Source organism: Phocoena sinus, chromosome 9 (assembly GCF_008692025.1).
Source record: "Phocoena sinus isolate mPhoSin1 chromosome 9, mPhoSin1.pri, whole genome shotgun sequence".
NCBI lineage: Eukaryota > Metazoa > Chordata > Mammalia > Artiodactyla > Phocoenidae > Phocoena > Phocoena sinus.
The window spans coordinates 19717021-19740270 of NC_045771.1; the positions used below are offsets into that span (position 1 = coordinate 19717021).

The following is a 23250-nucleotide window of genomic DNA, read 5'->3' on the forward strand; positions in this document are numbered from 1 at the left end:
TCCCTAACACCATACACAAAAATAAGCTCAAAATGGATTAAAGACCTAAATGTAAGGCCAGAAACTATCAAACTCTTAGAAGAAAATATAGGCAGGACACTCTATGACATAAATCACAGCAAGATCCTTTTTGACCCACCTCCTAAAGAAATGGAAATAAAAACAAAAATAAACAAATGCGACCTAATGTAACTTCAAAGCTTTTGCACAGCGAAGGAAACCATAAACAAGACCAAAAGACAACCCTCAGAACGGGAGAAAATATTTTCAAATGAAGCAACTGACAAAGGATTAATCTCCAAAATTTACAAGCAGCTCATGCAGCTCAATAACAAATAAACAAACTACCGAATCCAAAAATGGGCAGAAGACCTAAATAGACATTTCTCCAAAGAAGATATACAGACTGCCAACAAACACATGAAAGAATGCTCAACATCATTAATCATTAGAGAAATGCAATTCAAAACGACAATGAGATATCATCTCACATCAGTCAGAATGGCCATCATCAAAAAATCTAGAAACAATAAATGCTGGAGAGGTTGTGGAGAAAGGGAACACTCTTGCACTGCTGGTGGAAATGTGAATTAGTACAGCCACTATGAAGAACAGTACGGAGGTTCCTTTAAAAACTACAAATAGAACTACCATATGACACAGCAATCCCACTACTGGGCATATACCCTGTGAAAACCATAATTCAAAAGGAGTCATGTACCAAAATGTTCATTGCAGCTCTATTTACAATAGCCAGGAGATGGAAACAACCTAAGTGTCCATCATCGGATGAATGGATAAAGAAGATGTGGCACATATATACAATGGAATATTGCTCAGCCATAAAAAGAAACGAAATTGAGCTATTTGTAATGAGGTGTATGGACCTAGAGTCTGTCATACAGAGTGAAGTAAGTCAGAAAGAGAAAGACAAATACCGTATGCTAACACATATAAATGGAATCTAAGAAAAAAAATGTCATGCAGGATCTAGGGGTAAGACAGGAATGAAGACACAGACCTACTAGAGAATGGACTTGAGGATACAGGGAGGGGGAAGGGTAAGCTGTGACAAAGTGAGTGAGGGCCATGGACATATATACACTACCAAATGTAAGATAGATAGCTAGTGGGAAGCAGCCTCATAGCACAGGGAGATCAGCTCGGTGGTTTGTGACCACCTAGAGGGGAGGGATAGGGAGGGTGGGAGGGAGGGAGATGCAAGAGGGAAGAGATATGGGAAGATATGTATAGTATAACTGATTCACTTTGTAAAGCAATTATACTCCAATAAAGATGTTAAAAAAAACACCTGTCACATTTACAGAAATCAATTTGTAAAAATTAAAGTCTAACAAAGCCAATTTAACAGCAAGAGGTAGAGAAACATGCACTGCTTGGAGAATTCTACATTGGTATAACTACTTTAAAAATCAATTGCAAGTAAACTTTAAAAGGCACAACATTCCTATCCATACACACATATGCACCCTAAGAGCAAGGCTTCCCTACCTCCTGGGCATCATGGCACATACAGAAAATAATAGTTCTTTTATAGCACAGCTAGGGTATATGAAGGTGGCTGCATGTGGCTAGAAAGGACTTGCCGAGAGATTCTGACTGCCCCAACTGGCTATTCCAAAGGCTGAAATGTTTATCTTAGAAATACTATAAACCATTCCAGGGGTTGGGAAACTGTCTTAGAGAAATACGTACAAGAATCTTCATTGCTGTAAAGTTCCCAATAATGAAAAACAAGGAACAACTTATACCTTGTCTATCTATAACAGAATGAATAAAGTATGATCTAGTTATATAATAAAATACTATGACAGTAGTAAAATTAATAAACTAAAGTTATAGCACATGAGAAAATCCAAAAATACAATGTTGAATGAAACACTCCAGTAGTAGAATGATACATATTGTATTAATTATAAGTTAATTAAGCAATTATATAATTAAAATTAAGTAAATAAGTAAATTAATTTACTTAAGCCTTAAAATATTCAAAGGACAATACAGTTTGGATGTGTAAACATAAAATTTATATATAAATATAAATATATATAAACTACATGCATTGTTTCTATTTGACAAATGCCCAAAATATGTACACATATACATACATACACATAGTAAAAGTATGAAAACATACAGGAAAAAGATACAGAACAATTTCAAAATAGCAGCTAACCTCTGGGGTAGAAGGGAGAGGAAAGAATTGGGAAAGAAGTCGTGAATTCATGGGAGCTTCAATTACACGTGTAATGTTTTATTTTTTTAAAAAAGAATCTGGAGCAAATATAGAAAAATAGTAAGATTTATTAATCTAGTGGGAAGTACATAGGTGATGGTTATATTGATCTCTGATGCATGAATAATGTAATATTCATATTTTATAATACATATTGATTATAAATATTTTAATAAATACAGAATACAGGCACACCTTGTTTTATTGTGCTTCATTTTATTGTGCTTTGCAGATACTGCATTTTTTACAAATTGAAGGTTTGCAGCAAGCTTGAGTCAAGCAAGTCTATCAGCATCATTTTTCCAACAGCATTTGCTCATTCTGTCACATTTTGGTAATTCTCACGATTTGTCTAAACTTTGTCATTATTATTATTATATTTGTTATGGTGATCAGTGATCTCTGATGTAACTACTGTAACTGTTTTGGGATGCCACAAACCACAGCCAAGTAAGATGGAAAACTTAATGGATAAATATTGTGTGTGTTCTGACTGCTCCACTGACTGGCTGTTCCCCTCTCCTCAGGCCTCCCTATATCCAGGGACACAACAATACTGAAATTAGGCCAATTAATAACCCTACAATGGCCTCTAAGCGTTCAAGTGAAAGGAAGAGTCAGTCAATAGGGCAAACTTCATTGCTGTCTTATTTTAAGAAATTGTCACAGCCTTCCCAGCCTTCAGCAACTACCACCTGATGATCAGTTAGCAGCCATCAACTCCAAGGCAAGACCCTCCACCTTTTTACTTCAGTAAAAAGATTACAACTCACTGAAGGCTAAGATGATGGTTAGCATCTTTTAGCAATAAAATGTTTTTAAATTATGTATATACATTGTTTTTTTTAGACATAGTGCTATTGCATACTTAATAGTCTACAGTATAGTGTAAACATAACTTTTACATGCACAGGGAACCATAAACTTCCTGTGACTCACTTCATTGTGGTGGTCTGGAACCAAACCCACACTACCTCTGAGGCATACCTGTATTTATATTCTGTATCTTTTTCCTGTTTGTTTTCATACTTTTACTGTGTATATGTATGTATATGTGTATATAGGCTGTACATGTGTAAATGCAGACTATATATATTGTTTCTATATATTGATCCATATGTCTGTTTTTGTCCCAATACCACACTGTTTTGATTACTGTAGCTTTGTAGTATTGTCTGAAGTCTGGGAGGGTTATGCCTCCTGCTTTGTTCTTTTTCCTCAGATTTACTTTGGCAATTCTGGGTCTATATATTTATATATGTGTATATGTTATACAATATTTATTCATATTTATAAACTATATTATTAAATACATTTTTATACATTAAAAAATTTTTTCTTAAAATAAACTCTGGTCTTGCTTCATTTTTACATTTAGAAACATATGAACTATTAGTTCTATTTTGTCTCCCTTGTATATATTCCTCAACTCTACTTTTGACCAATCATAGAAGTCAAAGATATTTAATAAGAGCAAATGCAAGGATACTTCAGAAACAGTTGATTTAAAATAGTAAGGGAGGGGACTTCCCTGGTGGTGCAGTGGTTAAGAATCTGCCTGCCAATGCAGGGGACACGGGTTTGAGCCCTGGTCCAGGAAGATCCCACATGCCGCGGAGCAACTAAGCCCATACGCCACATCTACTGAGCCTGAGCTCTAGAGCCCACAAGCCATAACTACTGAGCCCGCCTGCCACAACTACTGAAGCCCGCATGCCTAGAGCCCATGCTCCACAACAAGAGAAGCCACTGCAGTGAGAAGCCCGTGCACCACAATAAAGAGTAGCCCCCGCTCACTGCAACTAGAGAAAGCCCACACGCAGTAACAAAGACCCAATGCAGCCAAAAATAAATTAATTAATTAAAGAAAAAAAAACCAAGGGAGGTCCTGTCCTGAGGACAGAAGTAACTCAAAAAGTGTCAAGATTCTGGAGAATCAGATATTCACTATTCTAGACATTTGAGTTCCAAAAAGAGAAACTTCATCTCCTTTTATGTTAGGATTCATAGCTCCCAACGCATGTAAAGGGAATTTTTAAAGTATCAGACCCAAAATTCTTAAGATAAATATCAAGTCTCAGAACAAGGTTTGATGAAATAAAACACACATCAAGAAAACAGCAGCAAAAGAAAAAAAAAATCATTTCATTTGTGATCTCTTTAAGTTTTACTGCTTAACCTATGCTGCTTCCAAAAAGGAAGGGAGTAGGAAGTCCAATTTCATTATAGTTATATTCACAGCAATCCCAGCAGGACTGTGAATAAAATGAATGAAGAAGCCACAATGAAATGCCTGTGTATCTTGGGAGTAATTGCTCAGTCAAAACGTTCCAAAGGCAATTTGCCAAATAAAAAGACATAATGGGAATCCAAAAGCTTAAACCAACATTTTACTATAATTATTGGCTTTTCTCCACACTTCGCCCATCCTTCTACCTACGTTATAGTTGAATTACTGTTTCTAAATTAGACTTTAGTTTCCCTGTATATTACAAAATACTGTGACTGATGAGAATAATAGAAAAAAAAGGCTTGCAAAATACATCTTTTACATATTCAGAGTGAGGACAGCATGAGGCCAGCCTCCAACAATTACCATCTTGGTTGAACCTGGACCAATCACTCAACCTCCCTGGATTCAGTTTCCACATTTGTAAAATGAGTTTTAAAAATAAGACTTGACTAACTGGAGTATAAGCAGTTTTTCATGTATTTACTAGCATAGGTGTCCTCTTATGCAAACTGCCTGTTCATATTTTTGCCTATTTTTCTACTTGCTTGCTTCATTGATTTATAGGGATTCTTTATATATTCTGAATACTTAACGTCCGTCAGATAAATGCCAATCTTTCCATGTATATAGACTCCTCTGTGAATTGCATATTATTTGCCCAGTTCTTTATTATGCCATTGCTTTTTTCATTATTATGTAAGAAAATTAAGTGGATGCTAATCATTTTCCTCTTAATGCGTTGCTTGCTTCTGCCAATCTGTGCCTTGATTTTGCATTTTGTAAGTAAATGTTTTATTTTTTAATTAAATGATGCATATAATTCCATACAACTTTTAGGATAACTTAAACACCTGATAATACACTTAAATATGTCATATAAATATAATAATCTTAACAGTGACAATATCAGTGTTGTCACTGATAATGACAACAGTACCTGCCCCAACTACCTTGTAGGACTGCTGCATCAGTTGAATGATGTAACGTATCTCGCGAACTATAACATGTAAACTATGATAAGATCACCTCTCAGGGACTTCCCTGGTGGCCCAGTGGTTAAGAATCCGCCTGCCAATGCAGGGGACATGGGTTCGAGCCCTGGTCCGGGAAGATCCCACATGCCGTGGAGCAACTAAGCCCATGTGCCACAACTACTGAGCCTGCGCTCTAGGGCCCACAAGCCACAACTACTGAAGCCCGCGTGCCACAACTACTGAAGCCCGCGTGCCACAACTACTGAAGCCCACGCACCTAGAGCCCGTGCTCCGCAATGAGAAGCCCACGCACCACAATGAAGAGTAGCCCCCACTCGCTGCAACTAGAGAAAGCCCCCGCGCAGCAATCAAGACCCAATGCAGCCAAAAATAAAATAAAAAATAAAATTAAAAAAAAAAGAATACCTCTCATAGAAAAGTCACTCACAACTCTACCTCTAAATAAGACATCTGAAAAACGACTCATTCACAAGCCATCAAAATTCTCATTTAATTAATAATAATCTGAAAGTTTTCAGGAATCACCTGTAACTTTAATTTATGGCACCCCGATGGGAGATCTATTCTACCCAGGGATTCCCTGTTGCAACTTCCTCTATAAAAATGTCAGTTTTAATGGATTACACCCTCAATCCTACTATTTCACAAGATGAGAGAGGAGCTTTAAGAGCCTATGTTAAATTCCCTGCTGAAAATGACTATTACTTTCTAGGCTGACTTGCAGAGCACTTCACAAATAGACTCCCGGGACTTACTGTTCATTATTAAGAATAAGACAAAATTTCTGTCCTTTGTTACAGTATATTTCTTCAACCCCACACTTTTATATTTACTTAGTAACAGTTTATGCAGTTCTCTAGATAATTTACATCTTCCTCATTTATACAATCCCCTTTAATAATGTGACCCGGATTAATATAGTCCCAAAAACTAGAACTGCAAAGATTTCACACATAATTTCAACAAAGTCAAATTTTTATACACTGGCTCCTAAAAATAACTTAAGTCAAGAAGATAGGTAGCGCAGAGTGTGATAAGCAGACTAATGGTCCCTGAAAGATATCCATGTCCTAATACCCAGAGTCTGTGAATATGCTGCTTTACATGGCAAAGGAGACGTTGCACATGAAATTAAGGTTAAGGACCTTGAGATGGGGAAAGGATCTTGAATTATCCAGGTGGGAAACAATTTAATCACATGGACCCATAAGAGAAGAAGGAAACAGAAGAGTGGGTCAGAGAAATGTGAGGTGGGAAGGATGTGACCCGAGAAAGATGTGACCCACCATCCCTGGTTTTGAAGATGGAGGAAGGGAGCCACAAGTCAAGGAAAGCAAGAGCCTCTAGGAGCAGGAAAAGGCAAGGAAATGGATACTCCTGTAGAACCTCTGGTAGGAACATAGCCCTGCCCACAGCCTTCATTTTAGCCCAATGAGACCCATGTCGGACTTCTTACGGACTTCAACCGTAAGATGATCAATGTATGGTGTCATTTGTTGTGGCAGCAATAGAAAACTAATACCTAGTTTTTGGTTGGTGTTTTTTTTTTTTTAAGATTTTTTTTTGATGTGGACCATTTTTAAAGTCTTCATTGAATTTGTTACAATATTGCTTCTGTTTTATGTTTTGGTTTTTTGGCCACGAGGCATGTGGGATCTTAGCTCCCCGACCAGGGATCGAACCCGCTCTCCCTGCACTAGAAGGCAGAGTATTAACCACTGTAACACCAGGGAAGTCCCATAATACCTTATTTTCAGGAAAACAAACTGAGCATACTGTGGAACCCAGCTACTATTTGTCAGCTGTGTCAACTTAAACCCATTATTAACCACCCTCAGTCTTGGTTTTCTTATCTGTAAAATGGGGCTAATAGTGCCTCTCTCATAAGATCGCTGAAGGACTGAATGAGTTAATTCACGTAAAGCACTTATTTCTACTGTTAGAAGGTACTAAACACATCTTAACTACTGCTACTATTGACTTTAATCAATAATAATTTAATTACCTTCTTTTTCAATCACCCCCCAGAAAAATCAAGAGATCGACAGTCTTCCAAACAAGTCAAGGAAATGAGCTTTTCTAAAACGGAAGGTTTGTGCACGTATCTACAAGCCATCTCCATAATGGTCCCAAGCTCCACTCATCTATCACACAGTTCTTCCAGAGTCATCCCCACAGACTGCTGAAGTCAAAGTGTCACTATGAACTCCACTCAGTGATAAAGGCTATCTACAGGGCCTGACAGGAAAAGCGCGCAAAGAGGAAGAGCTGTCTTATTAAAAATAACAGATGTTGCAAAATTAGTTTCTACTGAAATTTGCCATCACTGGCATTTTCTTCAGCTTTTTTGGTATTTATACTTTTCATTTTCAAAATGCCTGACCCATCATCTCTTCATGAACAATTAAAATTTTTATTTCACTTGGCCATTGACTCAGCAACATTTATGTAAATTGATAAAACCAGGCTAAGCAATAATTCACATTATAAAAACACAAAGATCTAACAATTGGTAATTTCCACAAAAGGTAGAGGTAAACTACAGATCAAAAGTATTAATGCATTTTCTATTTCATAATTGCACACTCTCTAACAGCTCAGTGTCAAAATTCAAAGAACAGCAATATTACAACAGAAAGGGGGAGAAAACAAAACCTGTTAATTCCAGGAAGAAGCTTGAGCACAAACCTTTGTAAAGTGTCATGATAAAAGTAAGTGTTTGGGTTTTAGAAAAAAAAAAAAAATCATTAACTAAGACAAGTAGAAAAATTTATTATAAAGCAATTCCTATACTTTTCCTACAGTAAAAGCAATACTCTTCAAGATTCCGGGCCTAAATAACCATAAATTTTAATTAACTTATATTTTATAAAGTAATTAAATATGCCCCAGCAACAATATATTGTTAGGCTCTCGAAAGAAACACTTTCAGTTAGTTGCACAAAACACATTGACTGAATCCTAATTATTTTTCTACCTCTTCATCATTTCAAGGTCTATAGGACTACAGAACTAGTAGGAGCTAAGTTTTATCTGAAAAGCCAATGATAATCAATATTACTATTTTCTTTAAAAGGCATTGAGAACTTTAGCCGTCACACAAAGGCAACTGTGGGACAGCCCACAAAAAAACATCCAGTCACCTTCTCCCTAGCCCAAAGCTGCGACAAACAGGGCAGGTGTTTGCAGACCCCAGAAGGTCTGAATCCAGCTGAGCTGAACCTTCTGATGGGGCAGGCAGGTCTGAGCCACTCCAGAAGAATTCCCTTAAATCTTTGCATCCACATTCAAAGTACACCTTCCCTCCCCCAACTTTAAATATAGGCAAAAATGGCTCTCCTTTGCCTTATTCAACACAATATTAGGTTGCACAGGAATAAACAAGGTTAGTTTGTGGATATGTCCCCAAAGCGCATTGTGTGTGTCCGCGCGTGCACACACACGCATGCAGGCGCATGTAGACGTGGAGAGGCCACTGGAAGATATAAGGAATCAAGATATAGGGCAGGGATCACACACTCAAAAGCTCTCACGGATCAGACCAGGAACATACTATGTGCAGCAGCTGGGTAAAAGCTAACAGGATCAACAGAAGTTACAGCAAAACATCAAAACAAAAAGCATATGCTCCATCAAAAAGCATTCAGGGGGCTTCCCTAGTGGTGCAGTGGTTGAGGGTCCGCCTGCCAATGCAGGGGACGTGGGTCCGTGTCCCGGTCCGAGAGGATCCCACATGCCGCGGAGCGGCTAGGCCCGTGAGCCATGGCCGCTGAGCCTGCGCGTCCGGAGCCTGTGCTCCACAACGGGAGAGACCACAACAGTGAGAGGCCCGTGTACCGCAAAAAAAAATAAAATAAAATAAAAAAATAATAAAGCATTCAAATTCAACTTAAAAACAAGAAGTGCTGGTCAAACAAAACACAGTTGGAGTCAGCAGACAGGCCAGCTTCAGCTGCCACTTTTTAAAAACTGATAATGCAATAGGCCCAACCAATCATCTATCTTCTTCCCTCTGAGGGCAGCAAAGGGCTGATCACAGGCTCCAAGGCAGTAACCTCAGGCCCTCCCAACCCTGGCTGCGCAGGCTTCCCCAGGCCTGGGCCCAGGAACCGCAGCCCACCAAAAAGAAGTTGAGTGGCTGAAGAATTAAATACTTACCACTTGAGCTTCCAGGAGTAGAATACTGAGAGGTATCGAGGAATTTTCGAGGAGTAGGAACGTTTGTAACATCAAGCAGAGGAACAGGAGAAGCATCTTTCACGAGGGAGCTGAAGGGGGAAAGTAGCAGTAGTTACTTAGCGATTTCTCCAAAATCAACTTAAGTCCAAAAACATGCCCATCCTTTATTGCTTTCCTTTTGTCATGAACCCTCTTTATACTCTGACTTCAAATATCTCAAGTCTACTTCAAGTAAAGTGGTGGTCACAGACAGGGGAATAAAAATGTATTTGAAGGATTCCAAATATCAATATTTACATTTTTATCTTTTTATTACAATACTAGGTTAAAAAATAGTTTAAGTATATTCTGATCATCTGATGACCACCTTATAACCAAATTCTGCCACACACTTCAGTACCCCCTTTGTTTCTATATTAAAATTATTTTATCAGCAAAGGAAGATCAAATAACACCTTATCATGATAACTGAATGAAAGTTTAAGTAGTTAAGCCTAGATTAGCTTGTGTCTTTCAAGCTGGACCTTTTTTTTTTTGACATATACTGGGAGTTCACTGCACTTAGTTTCCTTTAAAAAAAGATTCATAAATTTCATCAAGTTGAGAATCAGGTTTATAAAAGATGATATAAGGACTCAAACAGGTTAATTCAGTATTTGATTACCCATTTCACCTTTTCCAAAAAGGCCTAGCAACTCATCTTAATAATTAACTTTGGAGCCTCCAAAATAAACACATTAATTTTAAATGACACAAAGACTATGAAAAACAAATTTTCAAGATAATTCCCATTTACAGGCATCTGTTAAGTCCAAGAATGTAGGCAGTGCCAAGGCAAATAACACCTGTGCCCTAACCTGAAGAAACTGAATCATCTCGTCACACTGCATCTCTAACAGAAAGGCTTCTCTAACTCATGTTCCAAGGATAGACAGGTCAAAGCCATAGTTCTCACCTCCTCCAGTCCCAATAACATCCCCAGTAAAAGTGGCTACCACGGAAGTGATTCTCAAAGTGGGCTGTAAAGGGAGGGCAGACAGAGGGAAGCAGGAACAAGACTACACCTTCAAGAAACCTTCCCCCAAATGGGAGAAAAAAATGTGTGGAAGTTTGAACATTGACCCCCTACAGTGATATATCCCCATCTCCCTCCCACCACTCCTTTGAAACTTCCACATGCAAGGTACATGTATATTTCTAAGCTAATAAAAAAAAAAACATGTTTCAGAAAACTTTGAAAAATAGGTTAAAAGGCAAAATTATCTTTCAAGGTATTATTTTTATCTAGCGTTAACAATGTTTACAGCCACTGTCCTAGGCCCGGAGGTTAACTATGGCAGTCATTAGCTTCTCCCTTTTCACTTATTACAGGGAAGGGGGAAGCATTACTCAAACAAGTCTCAGCCTCTGTTATGTGCTTGGCACTTTGCTCAGCGCCGAGCATCCAAGTATGAGTAAGATATGAGCTATACCCAACTTCATGCATTTCCAAGTGTTGGAATCATTTGCAGACTAACGCGAAACCTCAAGCGAGGAATGAGACATAAAAGTAACAGCAATAGCATTTCCCAGGATCTGAACTGACATAGCTCCAGTGACTCTCTTCCTCCAATATAAAGCTGTAAGTTCCTATTTGCCTACACTATCTTAAGAAAACCCAAAAGAGCCTTCAAATCCACTGACTGGCTACAACAGTCTGATCATAAAAGCAATTTGCTCAGATTTACCCATTCATCTTTTCTATACTGACTACTGTTGTATTCTCATTTTTCTCCTCAGCCACCTCTCCTTCTTCTACCTGCATTTTACTCACAGGTGGAAAACTAGTGCTACACATCTCCCCAGCCTCTGGATACACACATGCCCAAGGAGACAGAGGATAGCCACCGATGTTTACCGTGCTGAGACTGAATAATCAGGAAGAAGCTAATTTCAATTTTACATGATAGAAAAAAGGTTTGATAAATTTAATAAATATTTCCATAACAGAAGTGGAGGAGTTATTTTGAAAGCATTAATAAATGAAGGTATCCATTAGCAGGAAATTCAGGTACACAGCTGGAATACTGCCCGCCACGGCTGTAAATGAGGCAGCAGTTAGTACAGATGTGTGTGCACAGTGCTATGTGTATCTGTAAGTATAATACACACTTCTATAAATACAGATGTGCACGAGTCACTTTAGATTAAAACCTACAATCATTTTCTCAGTTTCAACCTAAACATGTATTTCAGTTAAATACAGGGTGATAAATGGCTTGCCATTTTAACTCTGAAAAAAACATAACCTGCTGACTTTATTATCAGAGCCAGAAGGGCCCTCAAACGCCATCAATAAACTCTTAGAAAGTCAATTTACTGTAAAACTATTTGCATAGACTCTTCTCTTTCTAAAATTTTCCCTTGGGCTTCAATTTTCTCCTTTGTGAACACTAACCCAAAGGCAAGTAACTCTGGAAATGACTTCTGGTTCTTCTCTTGTTCTTTTATGGAAGGATTTAGTCTTAAGAGTTCAAGAGACGGGGGGCACACCCACTCATGTAGTTACCTCAGACGTGAAACTCAACAGAAAGGTACCTGCTACTATAGAATATCACATACCTTAGTTTCCATTTCAGAAGAGAGAAAAGTTGAAATAAAGAAATACATACATCAGAAATAAAGTTGAGAAGTATTCATTAATACCTTCAAAGAGTTTTGAATCTCTCAGAGGAAGTATTTTTGAGAACAAAAAAATAAAATCAAAACTAGATTGTTCTTAAAAGGAAAGAAATAACAAATTTGGAGAAAATGTGGAAAAAAGGGAACCCTCATACACTGTTAGTGGGAATGTAAATTGGTGCACCACTACAGAAAGAAGTATGGAGATTCCTGGAAAAATTAAAACTAGAATTACCATATGACCCAGCTACTCCACTTCTGAGTATTTATCCGAAGAATACAAAAACACTAATTCGAAAAGATACGTGCATCCTATGTTCATAGCAGCACTATTTACAGTGGTCAAGATATGGAAACAACCTCAGTGCCCATCAACAGATAAATGGATAAAGAAGATGTGATACACACACACACACTGGAATACTACTCAGCCATAAAAAATATGAAATCTTCCTCATTTGCAACAGCATGGATGGACATTGAGGGCATTAGGATAAGTGAAATAAATAAAACAAAAAAAGACAACTCTAGCATTTCACTCATGTATGGAATATAAAAACCAAACACAAAATAAATGAGCAAACCAGAACAAAACAAATAGCACTAATACAGAGAACAGAGTAGTGGTTACCAGGGGGAAGAGGAATGGGAGGAGGGCGGAAGAGGTAAAGTGGGTCAACTGAAGGGTGATGGATAATAAATTTTTGGTGGTGAGCATGCTGTAGGCTGTAGTGTATACAGAATTCAAAAGATAATGTTGCACATGTGAAACATATTCGATACAATGTATAAACCAATGTTACTACAAAAAAAATTAGATTGTTCTTTGAGTTTCTAATTAGTATGAATCCTCTGAACAGCTTTATTTCAAAGAAATACTGATAGAAATTATTTTTCTTCTTAAAGATCTATGATTACAAACTTTTATTTTAAATTCTTTCAGAATCATTCATAGCCGAGCTGAAAAAGACAGGTGATGCACATAAAATCCTTCCCAGTATAAGACAGGACCCCCAAAATCAGTAATTGTATCTTGTAATTGAGTGGTTTGCTATTTAATAACCACATGGTGGCAGACAGGAAAACTATAAAGCAAATTTAACCATACCAAAAACAACCCCCTACCACCGTAACTCCTAGGACTTTCTGACCATTCAGCACTCATCCAACTAGTAAGGATCTACTTCAAAATGTGTCTGATTTCAGTATTTCAGGCCATGAAGTCTTTTTTTTTAAAAAGAAGGTTTAGAAGTGCTAACAGCTTATTAAATATTTGCATTTTAATTATAACTTATTTCTGTTCCTTCACTTAATAATAAATATGTCCAACGCTGCCCAAAATTCACAGCAGCAGGTCATTTGGTTGACTTTAGTCAAACTGAAACTTAACAGAGGTGAGTTGAACTTTAAGTTGTAAATCTAATAACTAATATATTCACCCTATAACCCCAACAGCTGGCACAGGACCTGTCAAAGAGCAAGTGCTCATAGTTTGTCAAATCAAACTCAGCTGAGAAGTGTCTGTCAAAGATAATATGCCCTTCGTAAGAAAATGTAACAGAATAATGAATCAGGAATGTCTGGCACAGTAATTCTCTATAGTTCTAAGATCTGCCTGAACGTACAGAAAGAATAATGATTCAGAGGGTAGAAAAGTCAAAAACGGTCATGGTCTCAAATGATAAACCAAGAGTGAAGACATGCAATACAAAATAAGGTGAAGCTAAAACCTAAGCAAAGCAGGAGGGTGGAGGGAAGCACTGAAAGATAACAAAAAGAAAACAGACATACATAAAAAGAAAAAATTAGTTAGGGAGCAAGAAATACAATGGGGTGATCAAGTATTAAACCAGGATGCATGCAACAAGTAAAAGGATTAACCATTTTTAAAATAATTTTTTATTGATTTTATCTGCTTATAAAGGTATTAAATGTTCTTTTTTGAAAATATAAAGAAAATGAAAATAATCTAATATAATTATAGTATAATGTCTTTCAAAACATTTAACAGAAAGGAGTCTGTCCATCCCTACACACACACACACACACACACACACCTACTCATGCATACACACAAAAATGTACACATGCTTTTCAACATTCTTTGGACCACCCTGTATAGAATATTAAACCCTAGGTTTTCCTTTTAACAGTAAACATGTTGCCATTTCATTAAAAGTAATCTTCAAAAGTATTATCAGGGCTTCCCTAGTGGCGCAGTGGTTGGGAGTCTGCCTGCTAATGCAGGGGACGCAGGTTCGAGCCCTGGTCTGGGAGGATCCCACATGCCACGGAGCAACTAGGCCCGTGAGCCACAATTACTGAGCCTGCACGTCTGGAGCCTGTGCTCCGCAACAAGAGAGGCCACGACAGTGAGGCCCGCGCACCGCGATGAGGAGCGGCCCCCGCTTGCCACAACTAGAGAAAGCCCTCACACAGAAACGAAGACGCAACACAGCCAAAAATAAATAATTTTTTTTAAATGTATTATCAATAGTATTATTATTAAAGTAATAATACATGCTCCTGGTGAATACATTCCCAGTGCAGAGGGTATGAAATAAGTCCTTCTTTTCTATTCCCTGCCACCCCATTTCCATTTCCCATAGGTAATTCCTTTTATCATTGTTTTTCAGCATTATCCTTCTAAGAAATCATTTACACACACACAAATTTTTACATCTATATATAAAGGATATATATTTAAGTATATATTCTTTCAATTCTTACACAAATAGATTCATAACATACATGCTGTTTTTCACCTGGCTTTTTTGAACCCAAGAATACACCTTGGAAATCTTTTCCTATCAGCACTAAGAAATCTTTCTCATTCGTTTTAATGTCTAGTATTACACAGCATGGATACACCATAATTCATTTAACCATAGTCCTCTTGAATATTGAGCTTGTGTATTTTTGTCGTTCTGCCCAAAACGTTCCAGTCAACATCCTGTTACATGTATTTTTATGAAATGGTACTATTTTTGTAGGATGTGTACCTAGAAAGCCTCCCACATACATATTCTCCTATTTTTTCCTAATGCTAATAAAGTTGCATGTGATTTTTTTAAACCAAGTTAGAATTTTTTGTACATAATAACAGGTAGGCAGGCAGCTAAATTTCTTTTCTTCACACAGCTGATTGTATCAACACAAATTACTAAATAGCCTTCATTCGCTTCACTGAACTGAACTGTTTAAAAATATTGAAGTTTCATATATCCTGAAATATCCTGAATATTTCAATATTCTAAATTCTATTTCCTTCCAACAATCTGATTTTGTGTTTGCATGTCTGTACTGTTTTGATTAAAGTAGATTTATAATATACTTTAATATTAGATAAGGAAATCCCTTATAATCTCCCCTCTCAATTTTTTTTTAAACAATCCTTACACATTTATTCTTCCATGTGAACTACAGATTTGACAGTTCCAAAAACCTCAACTGAGATTTAGCTGGGACTTAACATCTTTATGAGCTAAGAACATGGAAAGTCTCCCCATTTATTCGGGTTTTGTTTCATAGCCTCCAAAAACCTTTTTTATTTTTTCCATGCAGGCATGTATCCTTCTTTTATCAATTCTACTAGTTTCCCACTTCTACTTCAAAAATATCTGTTCTACTTTATATGTTTAAGTGCCTTCATGTGACTTCTTTTGTTTTCTCCTTCAGTAGAAATCTGTGTTTGTTTTTGGATACCAACAATTGGAACAGTCTTTGTATTTGGAGACACTCTCCATGGTCTGGGTCAAAGCAAAAAGGGAAGAGGGCCTGGCCCTTCTTCCTACTATACAAGTTGACATGTCTCAAGCTCAAAGAATTGGATGCTTCCAGCCAAAACTTTGAATCTTGAAGAAATAAAGGCAAGATGCAGCAACATTTAGAGATCATTCACTTCAGTTAAAAATCCAGCAATTGTAGGCATAATGCAGCAACCCAACCAGACCCTTCCTATGGCTTGTCTATGATGTAAGCTCAGCTGCTGCATCTCCCTTGGTCCCTCCAGGGTTTTAGAGCCTGATTATACAGACTTCCTTTCCTTAGATTCTGTGACCTACTTGATAACTTTCCACTAAATTTCTTTCCTTGTTTTATTACCAGGACTGATTTCTGCTATTTGCTATCAAGAATGTTGGCTAAAACATCATCCTTTGTAATAAAAAATATGTTTTATTTGATTCTGTCTTCTCTAGTGACTTTTCAATATAAAAATCTTTAAATATACATATCTAGGTTAATAAACACAAAATTAAATGAATTAAACATTTTCTCTAATTATTAAAATCCAAAACTTCTGACATCTTAAGAATTCAGCACTCCTTTGCATCTCCTGCTTATCCAAATTTCCCAGTCTCTACTAACTTAATATGGTGATATAAATCCTGTTTACTATTTTTTTAACATCTTTATTGGAGTATAATTGCTTTACAATGGTGTGTTAGTTTCTGCTTTATAACAAAGTGAATCAGCTATACATATACATATATCCCAATATCTCCTCCCTCTTGCATCTCCCTCCCACCCTCCCTATCCCACCCCTCTAGGTGGTCACAAAGCACTGAGCTGATCTCCCTGTGCTATGCAGTTGCTTCCCACTAGCTATCTAATCCTGTTTACTATTATAGAGTATTCTTCAACCACACAGACCTTCTTTTACAAAAATAGTTTTCAGCTTATATTTTTGATCTTACAAAAATATTTTTCAGTTATTTATACACAAATTTACATATTTAATGCTGTGCAGTCAGTCCTGGCAGCAGTTTCAAACCACCTACAACTCTATTGTTCTCAAGTTGCTGATTTTGGTTTGCATCTTATAGCTCATTTTTGAGTATTTTTCTCAGAAAAAGAACACTAGCTTTTCATTTTGTGTTAATTTATATCTGTTTTGTCTCTGTGTTGCCTATGGCCACTTGGCTGGGTATAGACATCTTTGGTCCCAATTCTTTCCCATTCAACGCTTTGTAGACTTTCCTCTGCTGTCTTCTTGCATTTCATGTTCAGCAAATCCAGGTGAACCTGATTTTTACTCCTTTCTGTTTATCAGGACTAAGTTTAACTGTATAAAACAGAAGACCCAAATAGCCGTGGCCTGAGTAAAACAAAAGGACTTCCTTTTTCCCGTATAAAAGATACAAACCCATTCAGAGCCATAATGGAGGCCCCATGTCATTAAAAAGTTTACGATTTGGCTTTCATCCTCAAGGTCACTAGTGTCCAAGACGATGGCATCAATCCATGCCCTCGACAGAAAGTAAAGGAAGGCAAGCGAAGAGTAAAAGAGTGACCATACCAGTTTAGATGGCACCTTTAAATAATTTTCCTGTGAGTCCTGATTCAACAGCTTGCAAGCAGAAGTCTCACGAATCACCTTTAGCTACACAGGAGGATGGAAAATGTAGCCTTTTAGCTGGACATATGGCCACCACGAACAAAACAACAGTTGTCATTAAAAATGAAGGAGAGAGGGCTTCCATGGTGGCACAGTGGTTGAGAGTCCGCCTGCCGATGCAGGGGACGCGGGTTCGTGCCCCAGTCCGGGAGGATCCCACATGCCACGGAGCGGCTGGGCCTTTGGGCCATGGCTGCTGGGCCTGCGTGTCTGGAGCCTGTGCTCTGCACGGGAGAGGCCACAGCAGTGAGAAGCCCGCATACCGCAAAAAAAAAAAAAAAAAAAAAAAAGAAGGAGGGAGACTCCCCTGGTGGTCCAGTGGTAAAGAATCCGCCTTCCAATGCAGGGGACACAGGTCCCATCCCTGGTTGGGGAACTAAGATTCCACATGCCACGGGGCAACTAAGCCCGTGCACCACAACTACTGAGCTCACGCACCTCAACGAGAGAGCCCGTGTGCCGCAAACTAGAAACAGAAAACCCACATGCCACAACTAGAGAGAAGCCTGCGTGCCGCAACAAAGAACCCACACTGCAAGGAAAGATCCCACTTGCCTCAACAAAGATCACGCTTGCCACAACTAAGACCCGACACAGCAAAAAAAAAAAAAGGAGAGAATGGATATCGGTGGGCAAATAACTGTATCTGTCAGGGCAGGTAACATACTTTTTCTCCTTGGTGCTTACAGTATTTGTTTTTGAAATTCATAAAAAACTTCATGATCATATCTAAGAGTAAGTTTTTCACTAAGCTTACCTTGAATCCTTTTGATTTGCAGACCAAGGTCTTTTTTTCTGTTTAAGTTTCTTTCTTTACACTATAATTATTGCTACTATTTCTGTCTGTATTAGTTTGCTAGGGCTGCCATGACAAAGTACCACAGACTGGGTAGCTTAAACAACAGAAATTTGTTTTCTCACAGTTCTGGAGGCTCAAGCTGTTGGCAGAGTTGGTTTCTCCTGAGGCCTCTCTCCTACGTTTGCAGACGGCCGTCTTATCACTGTGTCTTCACATGGTCTTCCCTCTTTGGAAATGTGTGTCCAAATTTCCTCTTCTTATATGGACACCAGTCATATTGAATTAGAGCCCATGCTAATGACCTCATTTTAACTTATTTACCTATTGAAAGACCCTATCTCCAAATTTAGTCACAGTTAGGTACTGGGAGTTAGGACCTCAATGCATGAATTTTAAGGGGACACAATTCAACCTATAACACTATCATTTTAGTGTCATTCTGTAGAATGCCTAAAATCATTTGATCACTATTCTCCACCTTTCACATTATCTTTCTTTTATCATCTTGCGTTTTTCTTCTTCACAATAAGTTTTCCCTCATATCACTGATTTAATTCTTCTAATGTTTTAAACAAGACTTAATTTCCCTATTATCATTTTGGTTTTTCCTTACATTTTGTTCCTGTTGTAGTTAGTTCTTTTTGCATTTCTCCCAATCCCATTCATATAGCTCCCCATTATCATTTCATAGAAGCTATATGCTTGCTGCATACAACCACAGAATCTCAGTCATGTTCAAAAATAAGCACATATTTTTGTGACTGGCTGGTTCAGGCTAGGCAGCTCAGCTGAACATGGCTCGATTCCACATGTCTCTCCTCCTCCTCCTGGGACCAGCACCATCATGGCAATGGCAGAGGCATGACAGGGCATGCTCCCTGGCACAAGGGAATTTCAAGCCCCTCATGCTACATGCTAACAATCAGCAAAAGCAAGAGCCCAAAAATCAAAGAGAAGGAAATACACTCCCTCCCACTCAACTGGAGGGGAAAGGGTGATAATTTTTAGCAAAATTCTAAACTACTACATCATCTTGCATCTTTTGAGAAACTTGAGCTTAAGTCTCCTAAACTTTTGCTATTTTGCTTTATAAATCTTCTTCTTCAAATAAATGCTCTTCTTTGATACCTCAACTTAATGCTTTTTCCCTAATGCTTATTCTACAGCATAAGGGAAAATAAGTATTTTTCCCTTGGGCTTATAAGGGAGTGGGGTTATTCTGTTTGTTTTTAATCCTTGCACGGGTAGAAATCTATTTAGATCTACTATTTACCACCAGACACTCTGGAAGGTATTTCCTTAGCACAGCTCCCATCTACCACTTTACTCTCCAACAAGATTGTATTCAGATGCAGTGCTGAAGTTAAGTCTAAGGTACATAACCCTTAGCTCAATTTGTGTGCCTAAGTTTTTCTCGTGCCCATCTGCAGAGAAGAGATGCAAACTTCTTTCTCTGTCAGGGTCTCTGACTAGACTGAAGCATCACACACAAAGTTGGAAATTCTGGTTTGAACAGAATAGGATGTTATAGACTTCACTCCCAGCATGCACTGCTTCCAGTGCTCCTCTCATCTATAGTCTGATGAAAAAGTATCAACAGTATATAGTGCTCAACTGCCCTCTGAAGAATCTTATGGCTATTTTAAAGGAATGTTGGAAGGACATATGATGTGCACAGCTATCTGATACATGTTAATAATGCCAACGTTCTACTGTCTTACCATCTGGTCTTATTCCCTACCAGGTCTCTCCTAACCTAATAAATGTCCTGAGTCCACCCAGGCCCTTCAACATAGGACTGTGCTACAATGAGCCCAGGCGTAAAAAAAAAAAAAAAAAATGCTCTCTCTAAACCTTCCCTAAACTACTCCAGAAAGGACTGTCCAAAGCTGAACACAGCTCTAAGTAACAAAGAGTCTTCTAACTTCATATTCATACACCTTTATTTCTCAATTAGGCAGACTTCACTATCCAATTTAAGGATTTCTTTTCTCTTCCTTCTGAGATATACCAGAGGTCTCTCTGATCCACTTACAGACCCACAGTAAATGTTTCTTATGTATCTTTACATAAAAGGACCACAAGAAATGTGCAGTGAGGGAATGAACAAACTTTGAATGTCAGCCTCCAGAACGTGGAGTATTTGGTATCATAAAACTATCTTACATTTTCAGAGACAGTATGTTAAAAAGAGAAGTAAAATGAACTATAACAATATTCTGGGAAACAAATAATATTCCTTAAAATCCTACATGGCCACAAGACACTGTGGCAAAGAGCCTCTTTAACCAACCTCATCCTGCCTTTTTCCTTGTTCTGCTGCACAACTCGGCTAGTGGATTTGATGTACAGGTGCCGATGCAGCTCGTCTATGAGAACTAAGTGGAGGTTCATCTTCTTGCTGTGAAGCTCCAGCCTGAGGTCACTCAGTCCTTCCACCTGGAGCAGGGGACCCTCCAAAGACTCGACTGCAGACACCTGAAAACAGCAAAAAAAAAAAAGATTAAGACAACGAAATAATCTAGTAATATTATAAATAAGAAAGACTACCTTTTAAAAGATACTGTCAGGACTTCCCCAGTGGTCCAGTGGTTAAGAATCCGCCTGCCAATGCAGGGGACATGGGTTTGATCCCTGGTCCCGGAAGATCCCACATGCCGCGGAGCAACCAAGCCCATGCGCCACAACTACCGAGCCTGGGCTCTAGAGCCCGCAAGCCACAACTACTGAGCCCACGCACCACAGCTACTGAACCGCACACGCCCTAGAGCCCGTGCTCTGCAACAAGAGAAGCCACCGCAATGAGAAGCCCGCGCACCGTAACGAAGAGTAGCTCCAGCTCGCCGCAACTAGAGAAAGCCCGCACACAGCAGCAAAGACCCAACGCAGCCAAAAATAAATAAATTTTTAAAAAATAAAAATAAAAGATACTGTAAGAAGAGTTTGAGAACTTTATCAGCATACTTCAGACTTTCAGTGTAATGTGGATAGGCCTAGTTCTGCTCTTGAAGGGTTTAACACTGGAGACAGAGAATGCTGAAGAAAACAATCATGGTAAACATGAAGGCATCTAAAGCACCTCAGCAAAGCTGTACATACTATTTATTCCCACACACATTGCCTATCCATGGACACAAGTAAAATGACCTCCTACTGAAATAATTATAATGTTTATATCCTCACAAGACGTCCACATACTAATGATTTAGATCAACTTTTAGTCAAACTTAGCCTCTTATGACTAAGACTCAATAAAAGCACACCTTATCAATTTTTTAAATAATTCTCAGGGCCATCATGAATCAGAGCTTGGTAAGCCTAAGTCTACAAGTGTATTTACAGTCATCTCTAGCTCTTTCTCATATTCACATACACACAGAGGAAAATGCATTTTTACATCAATGTTACAAGCAGACAACAGCAGTCATCACCTCTCCTTGGACTGACTCAGTCTGATAGAAGAAACGGGATTTGAAAGGTGAACAGAAGATAAACTATGAGAAGGGAGATTCTCTTGGCATAAAGTGCAATTTGGGAGATTTTAAGACAAAAAGGATTGAATGAATAAAAATGGTGTAGGAATACCTACAACAAATGGACAAGACGAGGGACTCAGGGAATTTGGAATAGTTCACTTTGAAACCAAAGTGAGAACTGCAAAGGGGAAAAAAAGACAGTATGTATTATATAATCCCATTTATCCAGGTACATAAAATTTTATTTATGTCTTTCTATGTATAAAGACCTTACATATTTTTCTTAAAGAAAAAGAAAGTGAAGAGGTACTATTCCTTGGGAGAAAAAAAGAAGAAAGAAACACAAAGACTAATAATAATAATGATAGTAGCAGTAGTAGTAATAATCGTAACAACAGTAATGGAGAAGACTTGACTACAAGCTGAACTCTGGGAAAAGAGCCCTACCAAGCTCCCTGAAGGAATTAATGTGCAATGACTATTCCCTGCTTTGGTTATACATCTAAATATTCCTCATCTGTACAGATAAAGGCAATAACTAATAACACTACTTAAAAAATCAAGCATTTATACAAAAACAATCAATAGATAATAGAACTCATGAAAGATCAGTGATCAAAAATGTTGATCACAGATCTATCCCAGTATATGCAGTCACTTACGAGAGTGTGGACAGTGAACACAGAAAGCTTTGTAGCTGCCAAATACAAACCGGCCTGAGATGGGGAGGAAAATGCAATGGCTTAGCCACAAACACATCACTTGTTTTGTGATGTGCTATAATGAAATGTCAGCAACAAATAAGTTTCCTTAAGTTAACCAAGACAGAATCGAGGAATGAAAGAGTGACAAGCCCTGGGCCAGCTCTGCCCTCTGAAGCCTGCCAGTTCATTTTCACGCTGAATCGCAACCGCCCCTGCTATGAGAGCCCCCTGCCTGGTGCAAGCTGCGGGCAATTCCAAATGGAAAGGCTGCCTCACGAAATGACCAAAGTGTCCCCAAGGAGGAAAAACAACAACAAATTCATTTACACGTGTGCTCTAAAATGGATTTTAACTCAGGTCTCTAGCAGAGAAAAGAGGATGCATTAACCTTTAGTGACATCAAGATTCAGAAAATGAAAAATAATTTGGTAAACCACTGGCCCATCATGTAGCCTTATCCCTCAAGGTAATTAAATCCAGCTGAGATATTTAAGCTTAAAAACCACCCACTGCACGTCCACACTCAATTTGTTTGTAAGAATTTGCAT

General features: G+C 38.2%; 1 protein-coding gene across 2 annotated transcripts in view; it reads right to left on the minus strand.

The window, feature by feature from the left end:
• The window catches only part of EXOC4 (exocyst complex component 4), an 856192-nt gene that overhangs the window by 763488 nt on the left and 69454 nt on the right, over positions 1 to 23250 (minus strand). For both annotated transcript variants that reach the window (XR_004351419.1, XM_032642974.1), the window contains exons 4-5: positions 20816 to 21000; positions 9644 to 9753 (exon numbers count right to left, since the gene is read on the minus strand). Coding sequence is in view for 1 of the 2 variants with exons in the window: in XM_032642974.1 (XP_032498865.1) it covers positions 9644 to 9753; positions 20816 to 21000 (295 nt within the window). In the remaining variant the exon portion in view is untranslated. The remainder of the gene's footprint in view (positions 1 to 9643; positions 9754 to 20815; positions 21001 to 23250) is intronic.